Genomic DNA, 17,221 nt, shown 5'->3' with positions numbered 1-17,221 from the left:
AAGAACCCAAAAAACAAACAAATAATGGTGTCATATATATATAGTCTACGAATTCTTTCTTCGGCACCCCATTGCAAACCGTTTCTCTTTTTCGTTTTGCATTCCTCGTACTAGCTTCTGACAAAGAAACGACAAAGGATTTATTTTCCATATATGTACCGTCACGTGATAATATCTTCCGCTAACAATATAAATTATAAGTAAGCAAATGATGTCAACAATATACGCAGGTCTTTAGTCTTTCATCACTCGAGCCCAAAGCTAGAGGAATCTACTGTATTTGTACTGTACTATACATACAGTACATATACAGTTCAATGATTTTAGGTTTGTTTGGACCCCCCCCCCCCCCGGACCACTTGTTTACTTTTCTTTAACCGGTTTCAATAAAGAGTAGTCCATTGCAACTACTGTATGAAAAAAATCACAATTCCAAAAGCAGTTGTTTCCAAATTTACAGGTTCACAAAATTCTCAAATGCTACCAAATTTGCATGTACTGTACACATTATCCAGGGGTGGGGGGGGGGGTGACATTTCAAGGACAAAGCTGGGGCTGTGTCACTTTTTGCAAAATGCAGCCAGAGTTTGTTTACAGGCCTTTTAGAAGGAACTACGCACATCCACGGGCCACTTGATGGACTTACAATACTTTATCTCAGATATAGAATTCAACAGTAAACTGTACATGTATACGACATACAGTAGATAGATATCCCCAATCCAAAATGGCTCAGAATAATCCTGTTCTGTTTTGGGAGATATCTTATTGTAAAGGGTAGTCTGGGTATAGTCTTGTCAAGTCTTCAGCACCTTCCTTCTTTGCACACAGCTGATTGTTGTATTTGCTCAGAGTGTGCCCCCAATCCTCCACGCATTCTATTGGATGTAACGGACAGATCCTCGAGGCATGCATAATTCAGTGGACTGGCTCCCTCGCAACGGACATATACTCTAGGCATGTATAACTCTGTGTACATTGAGGCACCGGAAAAACCCACGCAACGGACATTTAATCGAGCCATTTATAACTCTGTGTTCATTGAGGCACCGATAAAATTCAACAGACCAGCGCCCTCGCAACGGACATATACTCGAGGCATGTAACTCTGTGAACAATTTGAGGCACCGATAAAAATTCAACAGACCAGCGTCCTCGCAACGGACATATACTTGAGGCATATATGTATCTTATAACTCTGTGTACATTGAGGCACCAATAAAATTCAACGGATGAGCGCCCTCCTCAATCGTGCAAACCATTACCGCGTAGGCCGTCATGTATATGCATGAGAATTTGAGAAACGAATATTACTATAGTCTGGTAGCTGTCATTTTGTAGAATATCTAGGTTTTAAGCGATTATAAAGTGCTAGTACTATGATCTGAAACTTTTTACTTTCCTTTTCTCTTTTCAATATCTTCAGGGTAGAACAGTTGCCGACAACCAGGAAACCAATGTTCGATATTTAAATTCAGCATGTGTAAAACGTAAGTCGCTTACAGCAACAAAACAGAATAATCATAACAAAATTGTAAAAAAGAAAAACAGGGGAAAAAATGAAACCATATGTACAGTATTTGGTTAGGTGATATGTGTACTGTGAAAGAAAGACAAATCTGTAAGATATCTGCCAAATAGATAAAGATTGCTTTTTTTTTTTTGCTAGTTGAGGAAGTTGTTTATGATTGTTATCTCTATCACATAGATCAATAATGACTGTTTTGGTTCAGTTTGCCTCTCACTAAACTTGAAACCACTCTCTGTAGGAAAATTAAACCTTAAACCACTCTGTAGGAAAATTAAAAATAAATATATATAATCATACATATTGCATTTAAAGCAGCATGACATCAGAAAAAAAAAGTAATAAATGAAATAAAAATATATAATATATTTTGTTTTCAATTATATATATGTATATATATATATATATATATATATATATATATATATATATATATATATATATATATATATATATATATACTGTATATCCTTGCTAGGCTTGCTATATATCTACAGCAAAAGTGTGGATAAGAATTCTTGATTATCAAGATACAGTACGATTTAACGTGGGAACTTTATTCTATGAACACATATGTATGGATCCAGTCAGCTATTGAATTTTTCTTAAATTACTTCCTTATTCAATGTCGGTAACACTTCATTTCAAACTTTGTTTGCTTAAAAGAGAGAAGGCGAGAAACAAAACAAAAACGTTGCGACAAGTTCTGCCAAGATCAGGTTAAATATTTATAAGTTCAGGGAATACAATTATTAATAGTGCTATTAACATGAAAATAATTGGGAAACTTTGTATGAAACAGGAAGTGAGACAAATGAATTCAAAATGAACGGGCTATTAAATTATGCGTCATTTTACAATGAGGACATATCAAGTTTAAATAAGTTGCTCTAATGTAGCTTATTTTCCAATTTTTTTTTTTTAATTTTTTTTTACGGTTCAACTCATAATCCCAACAAATTTTCAAAAGTATGATCTTTGTGATCCTTGCCTGATAGTTCACCCAATGGAGATCTGCTGCACTTCCGATTCTGATGTAAAACAACCTTTGGACAAGTTCTCAAGTTCTTATCTATATATATATAATTGTAATAAGTGACAGAAAAAAAGGGTTTCAGACTTTCAGTGAAAGGTAATTGTAAGATTTTAACAGTTTTCATCACTCCCTACCCATAATCCAAAAAATGGTCAATTATTCAAATTTGGTAGAGGCTTAACTGGACAGTGGAAAAGGAGGGGGGGAGGAGCAGGAGGAAGTGTAGACAAGGGGAAGACTGGAATGGGATCATGCAAGTGTGAAAAATATGGGCCAATGTGAATTAAAACATTTTACTCATTTTTAAACTCTGAGGCAGCTATTATCAACCCCTCCCTCAGTCTTCACCCTCTTCCCCTGCCTCATCCCCACCCTAACTCCTCCAGCTCCCCTCCTGTTCACGGTCATAACAACATGTACCTGTAGGTTCACTTTTCTCTTCCTGGTCACACCAGGGAGCTGCTACTCTAACCCTGGTCACACATTATACCATCTCATGTACTGCCTTATTTGAGTGTACAGCCCTTTCCCTGCCAACAGGTCAACCATAGGTCATTGTGCTATGGTTATTTCTTCAGGCTGTTATTGATCTAGCTCAGCATGACATTTTTGTAAATTTTTCTACCACCATTCTGTGTTCTAACAGCACTATCAAGCCACAATGTACGATATCTTCTCATTTATAACACAGTATAGGGTTTCCAAGGATATGCAAATACTTCTTGTACAGACCAATACCATTGTCCAGAGACTTGTCACAAGTGCTGTAAGTGTAGCACCCAAGTTTTCCTTATATATGCGTGCCAGTACGTTTAACCAGGGAGCTGCTACTCTAACGTTAGAGTAGCAGCTCCCTGGTTTAACATTCAGTAAGGGGCCAAATACTGTACAATCTCATTTAATTTCAAAAATAATATTCACATCAAGTCGTACCACGGTCTAACCATACATTCATGGTTATTCAGATATTTTATGTAAATTGCAGCCAGTACCAGTTAGGGGCCAAATACTGTACAATCTCATTTAATTTCATAAATAATATTCCCATCAAGTCGTACCACAGTCCAGCAATACATTCATGGTTATTCAGATATTTTATGTAAATTGCAGCCAGTACCAGTTAGGGGCCAAATACTGTACAATCTCATTTAATTTCATAAATAATATTCACATCAAGTCGTCCCACGGTCCAACCAAACATTCATCCTCTGTAGAATTTCATGGTTATTCAGATATTTTATGTAAATTGCAGCCAGTACCAGTTAGGGGCCAAATACTGTACAACCTCATTTAATTTCATAAATAATATTCACATCAAGTCATACCACGGTCCAACCATACATTCATCCTTTGTAGAATTTCATTGTTATTCAGATATTTTATGTAAATTGCAGCCAGTACCAGTTAGGGGCCAAATACTGTACAACCTCATTTAATTTCATAATAATATTCACATCAAGTCGTCCCATGGTCCAACCATACATTCATCCTCTGTAGAATTTCATGGGTATTCAGATATTTTATGTAAATTGCAGCCAGTACCAGTTAGGGGCTAAATACTGTACAATCTCATGTAATTTCATAAATAATATTCACATCAAGTCGTACCACGGTCCAACCATACATTCATCCTCTGTAGAATTTCATTGTTATTCAGATATTTTATGTAAATTGCAGCCAATCAAAATTATATGCATGTTTTATACCATTCAATGAAAACAGAAACTGCTTGAAATATACAGTAGATATGTACTATAATTCAGTCTTCTTCTTCTTCTATTTTCAGGTTTGTTTATAATTTCACCTGTCAGTTTTCCACATTTGTTCCTTTAGGTTTTATATTTTGTTTTGTTTTTCGTCAGAATTTTATGGTCAGCCACACATCCCAACTGACAAAGCTGGCAAAATAATATTCAGATCCAGTCATACATACGTTAAGTATCTTTACCAAGTACATGAGAGGCCAAATCCCATTATATACCTCAAGTCTTGAGAAATGAGTAATTTGTTATGACAGTTTGCAATTTTCTTTCCATTTTCTACAATTTACTTAGATATTGATTTAATTTGACAATCAAGGACACCCCCATCCAATCGTTGCAATTAGTCTCTGTACAGGGCGATCGCTAACTATCTCAGGCACATGACACACAATCATCCAAGCCTGGTTAACTAACCAGGAAATTTCCCTCCTTACGGTCTTGACGGTAATTTTCCTGCACGAGAATTAGCGCCCCCACATGGAATATCCTCTAGTTAATAATAAAGGCATTCCCAGCAGCACGGAGGTGCTTACACTGTAATTGTATCGTCACATGAATAATTCGGTTTTGAATGCGTCAATACTGAGGGGGTGTACAATGACTGTACAGCATATAAAACAGGGTGAGAAAGCAGGTATTATATACATAATATGGGAGTCTGCCTGCCTTCAGTTTGAATGTAGATATTACCTGTAGGAAGCCATGCTTAGACAGGCATATAGAGGCTTCACACTGTATGAAAACACTATGAACTGGTAAGTGACTGTGTCTTAATGTACATACACAAAAAATTTATAGGAAGTATATAATAATAATCATAATAATAATAAATTATGAGACTTATATAGCGCCAAATCAGTAGAAAAAAGTCACTGCTCAAGGCGCTTTACAAAGAAAGCAGATTAATTTACAAAAGAACAAGTGAAAAGATGGGTGGGTCTTAAGTAGACTAATGAGAATACAAATCTATCGAATGAGGACATAAAAACAAAGGATAATTTTGTTTGGAATAATTTCTAAGGAAAACCTGTTCAGCCGATTTTATCAAATGATAAAGAAAGTTTAAGAAAAAAAGGAAAAAAAAATTGCAAATTTATTTATTAATTTTTTATTATTTATATATTTTTAAAAAATTTTTTTCCTCTTTTGTAAAAGAATGAAACAATTGGGTTTATCATTAAGTACAGTGCCACAGTTTAATCTTCCAGTGAAAACATTCTGTAATATCTGTATGTCAATTTTCTTCATTGTTCAACGCCTTTCTAAATGCACACTCATAAGTAACATCATTAATTTAATACCTATGGCAAACTTTGTGCTGCAAACAGGTAATTATATTTGTGGTCAAACTTATCCATTATTGTGTGCAATACTGTAGTTTACACATTCCAGTGATCTCATTTTGAACAAATATTATGGCTTGTGTTATTGCTACTAGCCATATGTTACCTATACTCGTTCATTATTAGTTTGTAACCTGAAGATTGAAAGTTACTGACTTTCGAAACATGTCATATTTGGATTTTTGTTAACAAGAATTTCACGATATTTCTGAATCAGAGAAAACAATAATAAATCTGAAGAATAGTTCATTTCTCATATCACAACTTGTGAAAAAATATGCAATGTAGTTAAAAGGAGGAAATTTAGATATAAATTTAATTGTTTACATTGATAGTTAATATTTCTTGGAAAATGTTACTCAACTCAATTATGACCACAAATTTAACTTAATAAGATCAACATCTTTTTAACAGATAATTATGGGGCAGATATTGGTGGGGATGAAGGGGGTGGGGGAAATCCTGCAGCGATATTTTGTCTGTAGATCCAGCTGGAACCAGAACTGGATACTTTTCATTTTAATTTTGTTATCAAATGAATGAATTTGACAATGGAAAGATATAGACTCTGACCCATGTCTAGACATCAAATAAATTTGAATTTTTCATTTTCATCTTTCCCCCTCATATATTCAATCCATGGTTTATTAAGCCTACACATTTCTTCCCATCCCATAGATCTTCAAAAAAAAAAAAACGACGATACAAACAAACAGCCATAAACAAACTAACAACAAACAAAAACACAAAATGCACAAAATTTGATGTCTTACCGGACTCGACGACCTCTCCATTTTGACGATCCGATCACCGCTGCGGCTTCTGTTTATAGTTGCCAATTTAGAAATGTCCACGTCGGACTCGCTCCTCGGTCGAAAGTGGGTTTCCCCCGCTCCGTCCAGAAAATCGGGAAGATCTCCTTGGGAAAAAAACATGGCGCTCTGAGGACGATCTGGAAGGTCGCGACCCAGGTCAAATGACCGCCTGAGTCGGACATCGTCGAACTCTCTATGGTAGCTTGTAGTGACCCTCCGATACATCTCGGATGAATCTGTCGAGGTATTTGGATCTTGCGATGGAGCGATCGACTCGTCGATTTGAGATCGCTCTGGTCTGGTCGGGGAACTCGATGGCGAGGGAGGTTGGTATCTGGGTGACCTTATCTGCGGTCTGTGGTCGCTCGAAACCTCCGTCGACGAATCGGTGGAAATTGTACTCGTTTCCGCTTTGGACTTGCTCCCTTTCCTTGGACTCAAAACTTTCAATATCCTCAAGTCCAACTGGGATCCGAGTTTACGGAAGAAAGAACTCTCCTTGTTCGGACTGGACGATCCTAGTTTGGACAAATTCGTCTGGCTCTGGCTGAATTTCTTTTGCAGTTTCAAATTTGTCTTTTGATGGTACTTATATATCTTAGGCTGGTTCGGTTTATCGTACAGACGGCTAGTTTCCGATTCGCTCTCAAAGCCGCCCTTACTGGACGACGGACTAGTCGATCCTCCTCTTACACCTCCTCGCTCGGACGAAGTATTCTGAGATTCCAACAAAGAAGAACAGCTAACGGCTCTCCTAGGGAGACCGAATGTGTTTCTCTCTGGATTATATTCTGGCGATACCCTTCTCTCTCTATCTAATGTTGAACTCTTTTTCTGCTCTTTGAAATTGTTCACTTTCGCTACCCATCTGTTACCCTTCTCTAGGTCGTGCTGTTCCCCTGTGCTGTTCCCCTGTTCCCTGTCCTGTTGTCTCCCTGTCGCCCTGCGGTAATGCTGCTGCCTATGTAAGGCACGAGAGGGAACCGGAGACGATCCTCCTTCCCTCTTCCCACCCTGTCGATTCTTCTGGAATCTCGGTTGGGTCTTGACTCGTAGACCCGGCGTGCTGTTATTACTCTTCTCTCCTTCCGGAATTGCACTCAGAGCGTTCTTCCCGTGACCTTCTCCCGATTTAAGTCTATTCACATATGATCCACTCTGATGTCTTATATACGATTCCTTCAATTCAGTTCCATTATCAAGTACTTCTTTACCGTGGTGTCCGTTACCTTCATTCCCTCTTGTTTTGGAATTTTCCAAGTTACGAGTTTCCTGAGATGAAGTATTATCTTTCGCAGTCTCTGAAGACTGTGGAGTTCTGATTATTGGAATGTTAAACCTCGGTTTGGTCTCCGGTCTGGCTGGCTCTCTCTTAAAATCCGATCCGTTCTGGCTAGTTATCGATGACGGTCTGGTCCTTTGTATAAACCCAGGATCATGTTTCCTTCTCTCACCAGCTTCTAGAATTCTTACCTCCTCTCCTACACCGTCCAAGTTTCCTTTGTTCTCTCTGCTAACCTCAACCTTAGAGTGACTCTCTTTAGAATGATCACGGTCAACCTGTCTGCCAGAGTCTGGTGTATGACTACGAGAAGGGTCGTCGTGGTGATTCACGTCACCCTGCTGACCACTCTTCTGGTCTCCAACTGTTTCTCCTCTACTGCCACTCTCCTTCGGACTAATTCTCCCCGATGTTACGTGGCCTTCTAATAATTCCCCTGATTTCCTTTCTTTAACCGACCTTCTGATCCTAGGCGAATGTGATCTCTCCTTTGGTAGGAACCTACTGTCCCTTTCCGCTCGTCTCTGGAAGTCTTTCCTTGCTAATCGACGTCCTCTCTTGAGGCTTGTATCGAGTGTGCGGTGCCGTTCCTTGAGACTGTTGACTCCACGTTGATTAATGCCAGCCTTCTGATGGGTGAGTACCTCTAGTGTGTCCTGAGATTGTACTCTATCGGTGACTGCACTACCCCGGCTTCTATTATCGCTGCCTATACCACTAGTACTACTACTGCCTGTTGTATTACTGACATTGGTACCTGTCCTTACACTATTGAAACCAGTACTGTTATCCTGTTTGATTACTGCCTTCCCATGCCTACCACCAGCTGTGTCAGACTGATTCAAATCACTTACAGGTGACCTCTCTGACCTTGTTTCCTTCCTGGGGTGCCCATTCCCTCCTTCAACTCTTCCTTTAGCTATTAATGCAGTCAAATCCTCCCCTTGATTGGCTATCTGTGGGTTGTTGTTATGGTAACCACTACTATCACTTTTGGGTTTCCCCCACTGAGTAGTTCTTTGGTGTTCTGGTTCGTTGAGCTGAGCTCTCTTCTGTTGGACCTGCTGGTAGAGCTTTTCACCGTCGAACACTCTGGTCTTTCCGGACTTTGTGACCTTCGATCCCGATGTGCTTCTCCTTTGATCTCCGACAATTTCTTTCGGTTGCCCTAATTCCTGCTTCCTCTGTTTATCGCTCCTCCTCTGATTCGGTCTCTTCTCTCCTCTCGACCACTCGCCTCTTATCCTCTGATTGTCCTCCTCCAAAGCGGCAAAAACAAACTCCACTTCCGGATTCGATCTGGATCTTTTGCTACTTGGATATTTTTTTCCTGCTGGCAGCTTGGTTTTCTCTTCCCCTAACTGTTCCCCTCCTTGTCTGATTCTCTGTCTCCTAACAGGACTTATCTCCCTGAACTTGACTTTGCCGTATTCGTCAGTTCGCCAAACGCCAGCCTTCTTATTCAGGACTGAAAATTCCTCTAAACGTTCACTGTGTCCTGTATTAACAATAACGTCTACTCCTCCTACTTTGTCCACACTGCCAGTGTTGTTGTTGTCTGTTGCACTTCTGCCTTTCAACTGAGCAGCGGCGGCAGATCTCTGCATGTTTCCGCATATATTTTCCTCAGCACCTTGAGGCTTCTTTCCACGAATAGAATTACCAGATGAGTCACACTTACCCAGTCAAGAATTAAAATCCTCTCAGCCTGCAGTATATACTGTATTGTAATGAAGCAAGCCCCAGAAGAGATTAGAAAACCGTGGGAGGGAGTGTTAACAAAGGAATACTATTGTATGATGGTGGAGGAGCTTGTGTAGTAGTTAAACTGAAGAGATTACCATCAGACTTTTTTTGTTGTAGGGTTGGGATTGACCTGAGGAAAGAAAAATAAAAAAAGAGAGTTTTATTATCTTTGGATAAATAACTCTTGATAGTCTAAGAATAGAATGAGGGTACTTTAATTTACTTTATGTTAAAGGTCGTTAGGAATGAAGTTAACACATTTTTCCACAGGAGTATACAGTAGGCTTGCTTCTCAACATGATGCAGACGATCTGAGCAGTTAGTTAGAGAGTGATAAAAGAAGGTTGATAATAGCCTGATAATTACAGAGGTTAACAACAGAAGGAGTTGTTCTTCAGGTGTCAACAGTTTAGGTAGTAATTAGTGGTCACTATACAGTGAATGTCTTATTCAGTATGGCATAGCAAGTTGCTATGCAAAATGGACAGGTTACTATACAAGTGCAAAGATTCATAGCAGTTTGTTTTTTTTTTCTACACAGGACCCATTTTCTTAAAGACAAAGCTCATACAGTAGCCTTCAAAACTGCTATGCAAAATTTTGATACTAAATTATTCCCTGCTATATAGAAAACGGTGACATCCCTATGTTCCGACGACTCTATGTTTTGACGTCTCTATGTTCGGACGTCTATATATGTTCCGATGTCTCTATGTTCCGCCAATACCAAATCATTTTTGGACTCATAATTTTTTTTGACCAACAATTTTTCGGACCCAATTTTTTCGGACCAACATTTTTTCGGACCCAAATTTTTTTAGTTGTTTGTACTCAAATAAATTTGGTCCAAAAAAATTTTGTCCGAAAACATGTTGGTCCGAAAAAATTTGGTCCGAAAAATTGTTGGTCGAAAAACATTTTGGTCCCAAAAAATGTTGGTCCAAAAAAATTGGGTCCGAAAAAATGGTTGGTGAAAAAAATGTTGGTGAAAAAAATTACGAGACCAAATATTCTTTGGTATTGTCGGAACATAGAGACGTCGGAACATAGAGATATAACCTTGAAAACAGTTTGTCTGGAGACATCTGGACATTTAGGCTACAATATAATATAACAAGGAGATATTTTCTCACCTACAGTAGTTTTGCAAAACTGTAGGAATTAAAGTAGGCTACATCAGAACCGGCCCCAATGGTAAGCTTGCTAAAATTTGCTACAAGTATTCAAAATTACCTTCCTGTTGATTTTTGCATCTTCTATTTACTTCCAGAAAGGTCAAATTGAATTAAAACAATTAGTTGCTATAAATCCAAGTGGAAACATTGAATTGACATTGAACCTGTACAGGTATAATGGAAATGACGAATAGTAATTTCCTCCGATTGCCAGATGGAATAATAGCTAATAATAAATTTGTTCATTTATAGTCAGTGTTTGGTGGCGATGAGATATATATGCAACTCCATTGATTGCCCTCTTGGGTGTTCAGTTTGATACTTAATTTCGTTTAGTGAGGGATAATACTTTGAGGGGTGGTAGCAACTTGGTTGTTGAAGATGGAGAGTGGGTGACCATTATTTTTACTTTCTAGCATATTTTGGGGCCAATACTGATGACCTTTAAACAAGTTAGTTCAAGTAGAACTAGGTCTAAAAAAGTTGGGGTTTGAAGCTTTCTACATTGTTCTGAAGGTAAACTCAATCGATTCTACGTTTTGAAGATTATGAAACGTGAAAAAAATGGAAATTAACTAGCAAGAAAAAATTTAGAGCAAAAAATTATGAGCCAAAACATGGAGCCATTATACTATGTCTACTTCACAGAGATCAAGGTGGTCACCTTAGGTAAAATATTTCACATGAAGCTTATCTGAATAGTAATTTACTGTCACATGTTATTTTTTTTTAAACGTTAAACAATTTCATATATATGTTATCTAAAAGTTGTGATTACATATATCATGGTAAAAGTACTAATTGTTATGACACTTCTATTAATCTTTAAGCATGAATCCCTTAAATTAAGGAACTTAGTTTTTATATACAAATTTGAGTTATACAAATTTGAGTTAAAATGTTAAATTGGAGCCTCCCGATATTTAAGATGTAATCCATAAGCCCTTTGGGTTTCTCCCACATTTTTGGTCACTTCAGCGTTGTAACAATAACTGCTGATTATTATTATTATTATTATTATATACGTTGTTGAACTTAACATATCAAACCAGGATATTATAATAAATACGCTATAAGAATACACTAGATTGCAAATTGTCACATGACATTAAGCTCTTGGTACATAAAACTTATAATTACACTAGCATGGGTACAGATCTAACAAACTATCCTTTACTGATGTCAGGAAACAATATGACTCAGACCATTATGGAGCTAAAATATTTATCCGACTAGGCAAAAAACTAACAAACATTAAAACAATGAAAACATATTATGCCATATACCCAATGCCTTTGTTAGTGGGAGGTGGAAGTATAACTTCCTACATTATTTTCACTTTCTTTCTTTGTTTTTTCATTTGGTCACTAAACGCGATAAACTTTCCCTGGTTTTTTCTAGTGTCCTGTTTATACTATTCTACACTAATCTATACTAATGTATTATACATACATGTATAGAAGAAATAAATGAAATGAAAATGTAATGTAAAAGAGGTATATATACTGTAATAGATTAGAGGGGGGTTTGGGTGGGTGTGATCTTTACAACATATATCTTCATGTTCCTATCAGTACTGTACTAACTGTGCACTAGGGTGCACAAACTGACCATGATACAAACATAATATATATATTGTTTAAAAAAAAAAATCCTTATAGATACATATATATATTTATATTAATTTTCAAGCTGCGTCCATTTTATTTTTCGTATTCATATTTTAAGGGGTTTAGTCATTTTGTTACTTAAATTTACTTAAAACTCACTTTTCTCTTTTTAGGAATTTCACTGTAAATCTGTATTATTTTTAAAATTATTCCTTCGATTATATAGATATATTTATATTTTTTTATATTAATATTTAAGCTGTGTCAATTTTATTCTTTATATTCATATTTTAAGGGTTTATATAAATTTGGTAAAATAATATAAATATATAGTTTAATTAATAATGAGTATCTGCGCAACAAAATAACATATAAAAACTTACATTCCACACCATGCAGAAAAACATGTATGTGAAGACAACACACAGATATGGAGAAGTGTACAGCATCAGGTGACCATTTTCAGGTGTTCTAGCAACATACAGAGCCTTGTACATAATCTCAGTACCAAAGATGAAAAATTCTCGGCACAGATGGACCAACAGAGTTAAAATTGATGATAGTTTCATGAATGATTGTAAAACGTGAACACAAGTAAAAACAGGCGAGAACATAGCTCCAGGTGAAACTTCCAATCTTGCAAGAAATTATCTGTTCATAATCCACATGTTAAACTAGCAGATCCTACAGCAGATCACAAGAATTCTGGAAAACATACTGATGGACAAACTATGATAGTTTTCATGAATGATTGTAAAACATGAGCACATGTAAAAACAGGTGAGAAAATAATTCCAGGTGAAACTTCCAATCTTGTAAGAATATATCTGTGTTCATAATCCACATGTTAAACTTACACATCCTAAAGTGGATCACAAGAATTCTGGATAACATACTGATGGACAAACTGTATCTCTGCTTCACATGAACTGTACTCCAAACAAATATTAAGCATCCAAAAAAAAAAAGAAAGATTTCTGGCCTTAGAACCTTTCTCTCTGACTGCTTGCTTAGGAACTTAATTTCTTAAAGAGTGAAACTTTCAGGCCTAAACTACACCGGACAGTTTGAAGGTTAATGGCACTTGTTGGTTATAAAAGATGGAAATACTGTAATTGTTAAATACATCAGACCATGGTTTGCATGAATGAACAAACAAAAGAAACTTAAGTCCTTGATGTCAAAAGAGCAACAGCTAACTGATGAGAAATTTGACAGTTCAGTCTAAAGGTGGATGAAAGAGAGGTGTCACCCTCTTGTCTAAAATTATTGGCAATGACCCTCAACGACTTCCTAAGAAGTTCAAGAAAATGCGTGGAATCCAGGACTAAAAACCATTGCAACTGAGACTTTAATTTATATTGTAAAGTGATGTCTGGGATGGACAGAACTCAATCCATTCTTATTCTCTCAAGCACATCATATGTTTTTTGACCGTCCATATTGGAACAATCGTTTGACAAAGAAAGTATGTAGTTCTGAATATTCTAAACTATAAAACCAGTCAATTACTGTCAGTACTCAGTACCCTGATGAAACAAGTGACCATACATGCAATCTGATAGACCATTTACTTATTGAGGTAAGTTATCAGTCTCAATGATATTTATTCACTAAAAGTATCTAAATTGATTGACTAACTAATTGATGAACATTTAGAATAAAACCTTACGCACTACTCCCTGTGACTCCTTCCCCCTCCACCTCCTCCTCTCCAATCCCCCTCTCCCTCTCCAATCCCCCTCCTCCTCTGCCCCTCCGTATATTCAGCTGAACTATAGATTATGCATACCACTTTTTTTTTTGCCAACCCCCACCTCTACTAACCCCATACCCTCACAGCTACCTCTCCTTGTCTCATATAATCCCCATCCTCTCTAATTATGCCCTCCCCCACCTCCCCTTGTATTGACCTGTATACAGTATTATTCCTTCCACTTTCTTTCTGCCAACCCACCCCTACTTACCCTTCTCCTTACAGCTACCTCTCCATGTCTCCTCATCAACTCCACATCCTCCCTAATTGTCCCCTCCCCCCCCCCATCCTCCTCTTGTACATTCAGCTTTTACTAGTGACCTATAGATCATATGTTCCACTATCTTTTTGACAACTCCATCAATGACCCTATGTATCCTTCCTCTGCCCACCCCCCCCCCCCCCACCACCTTCCTTCTAAATTTCCCTTCCCCTAATGTATATATATCAATGGTACATCTATATATATTATACGTTAAGGACACTATAGGCTTTTCATATCATACCTTTGTTTAAAGTTTGTATCAAAATTAGGTCTACATTCCTCCTAGATGCACTATTACATTCAACTCAAATAGTTTAGCTCTAAGTTTACTTTATCATTCGATTTGAAGACTATTAGCGTTCCAGCTGGTAACACCCATTGTTTCTTCATCTGTTTTCTGTGTCACACATTTATGACTTTAATTGATGCCGTGTAGGAGGGGAGCTGCAGTACCCATGTGCACTACATAAAGCTGCCGAGATGTTAACATTCCTCTGGACAAAGAACATTTCCTCCTTCGTCACCCATCTAATGCACCGGGGCGGGCGAAGACGCAGACAGAATGATATAAATAGAGGGCATTCCAACATCAATCAATGCTAGCTAGGAGTTTAAATGGAATGGTAAGAATGAGCACTCAGCTATTCAAATGTCTGGATGCTGACTGGCAACAGGAAATCAAGTTTAATGAGGGCAGTTAAAGAGGATATATATATAGTTTATAGTATACTTAACTAGACGACTCGGTCACTTAATCTAAGCTATGGTACCCTTTGCAATTGTGCATTAGCTTGAGCACATGCACTGCCGGTAGCTGTACTTCATACCTATCATCCCAACTGACTATGCATTGCAGTTCATAACTTAGGTATTTAAAATTGTGCCACATTAACATTATCCCTGTATACCTTCTAACATAACTGGATACCTCTACATCAACATAGACAAATATTCAGTAATATATACATGTATGTGTACTAATACTTAAATATCCTTGGACTCCACCCTAACATTGTCTCCTCTATTTTATTTCTCTCTCCCATCCCGATCGCTCTCCCTTGCCTCTCCTCTTCCCACTCATTCTCTTCCCCTTCTTTTTTCATTTCTCTCTTTCCCATCCCTCACTCTTCCTAGTCCCTCCCTTTCCCACTCATTCTCACTTGCCCTTCCCATACTCTCATACCCACCACCTCTCTCCCTCATTCTCTCACCCACCCCCACTCTCCCTCTCTCATCCATCCCCTCTCTAATCCATCGCCTCGCTCCCTCACTTTCTCACCCATACCCTCTCCCTTCCTCACACTCACTCCACCTCATCCACCCCTTCTCTCCCTCACCCACACCCCCCTCTCTCCCTCACTCTTCCCTTTCCACTCCTCACACTCACTCATCCACCCCCTCTCTACCTTACTCCCTTACTCTCACCCCGCCCCCCAACCCCCTCTCTCACCCACCCTCCTCTCTCCTCACTGGAATCTTGGGTTACTACAGACTTGATATGGGAACTGGACTCATCATCTATATAAATGTTGATCATGCCACTAGAGAGTTCCCCTTTAAAGTTGCATCATGTGATTTAAAGCAAAGATGACATTGTAAGGAGATTAAGTTATTAAGGTAATGAATTTGATCATGACATGACCCTGCAGTGGTATGTGCTCTCGGTCAGATGGTTAACTATTTAAACGAGTCTGTATAGTAGAGAGCTTCAGAACTAATAGAATGCTAACTGTAGTACCCTAGCACTGTCCTCTATAATGTCTGATCTATTACCACATTTTTACGGGAGGGGGGGGGGTGGAGAAGGATAGGAGAAAGGGGAAGGAGAGGAACATGGAAGAGAAGGAAAGGATGAGATGAAAATGGAGGGAAAGGGTAAGGAATGGGGATATGAAGAAGGGGGAAAGAGGGTGAATTCAGGAACAAAGAAAGGAACAAGGAAGGATGGGTGAGGTACGTTAGGGGAGGAGCTCCCGTCAGACAGTTAATGGGTCAACATGTTCTAGCAAGCTACAGAACTAATGGTTCTATTCCAAAGCTGTCAGGACTGTACAGTATGTTTCACTTCTGTCCTTTGCAGGGGAGATGTGAGGAGAAGAAGAAGGATAAGGGGAGAAAACAGAAAGGAGAAAAAGGGAAAGGGTAAGGAAAGGATGGGATGGGGGGGTGACAAGAGGAGAGGGGAGGGCAAATAAAGAAGGGGAAAAGAATAGGAAAGAATAAAGAACGAAGAGGTTAAAGGACGGGTGAGGAAGGATAATCGAGAGTAGCTTTTTCTTTCTGTCTGCATTATTTTCGTGGTTGCAATTCTGTCTTGCTTTTTGACCCTTTGCAAATTTGACCTGGAACAAACTGTAGGAGCTTTATCAAGATACAGCCTTAGGCTGTAATGCCTATATGACGTACATAGGAGAAATTACTGTCTAGGTCAAATTTAATTTCATAATGTCTGGGTATAGGGCATAGATAGACACTTTATTGTTACAGGTTTACGCCAAGGTTATTGTACTGACAAAGTTTTCTCGGAGCACCACACAAATCTTTGTCTTAATAACATCAAGTCATATCTCTATTGTTTTAGTGAGCTGTTACCCTACAGTAAAATCGCAAGCATGCATTATGCATCAAAGAAAGTTACATTAAAACTGACCGTAACAATTCACTCAAATTTTATCGCAACTCAAGACCAAATTTAAAAGTTGCTTTTCTAAACATTTAGTACCATCCATTTGTCTAAATCCAACTAACGAGAAACAAGAAGGTAAAAACTACTACAAGCCTACACTTCCTTGAACTTTTCGACATGTTAATTATGAGGATATAAACAAAAAACTTCTACCATAGAGAAACGGCTTAAATTAGTTCATGCTAACGTCAACTAGTAAAATGGAATGAAATCTTG

The 17,221-nt window shown here is 38.0% G+C and overlaps 1 protein-coding gene across 1 annotated transcript in view; it reads right to left on the bottom strand.

Moving 5' to 3' along the window:
- Positions 1 to 9,643, bottom strand: part of LOC139983689 (rho family-interacting cell polarization regulator 2-like) — a 68,731-nt gene extending 59,088 nt beyond the window's left edge. Inside the window, exon 1 of the mRNA XM_071997421.1 lies at positions 6,444 to 9,643. Within this exon, the coding sequence (XP_071853522.1) occupies positions 6,444 to 9,374 (2,931 nt within the window). The 5' untranslated portion in view covers positions 9,375 to 9,643. The remainder of the gene's footprint in view (positions 1 to 6,443) is intronic.
- Between the last annotated feature and the right edge of the window lie 7,578 nt (positions 9,644 to 17,221).

Source organism: Apostichopus japonicus, chromosome 16 (genome assembly GCF_037975245.1).
Source record: "Apostichopus japonicus isolate 1M-3 chromosome 16, ASM3797524v1, whole genome shotgun sequence".
Classification (NCBI taxonomy): domain Eukaryota; kingdom Metazoa; phylum Echinodermata; class Holothuroidea; order Aspidochirotida; family Stichopodidae; genus Apostichopus; species Apostichopus japonicus.
This window is presented reverse-complemented; position numbering and strand designations above follow the sequence as displayed.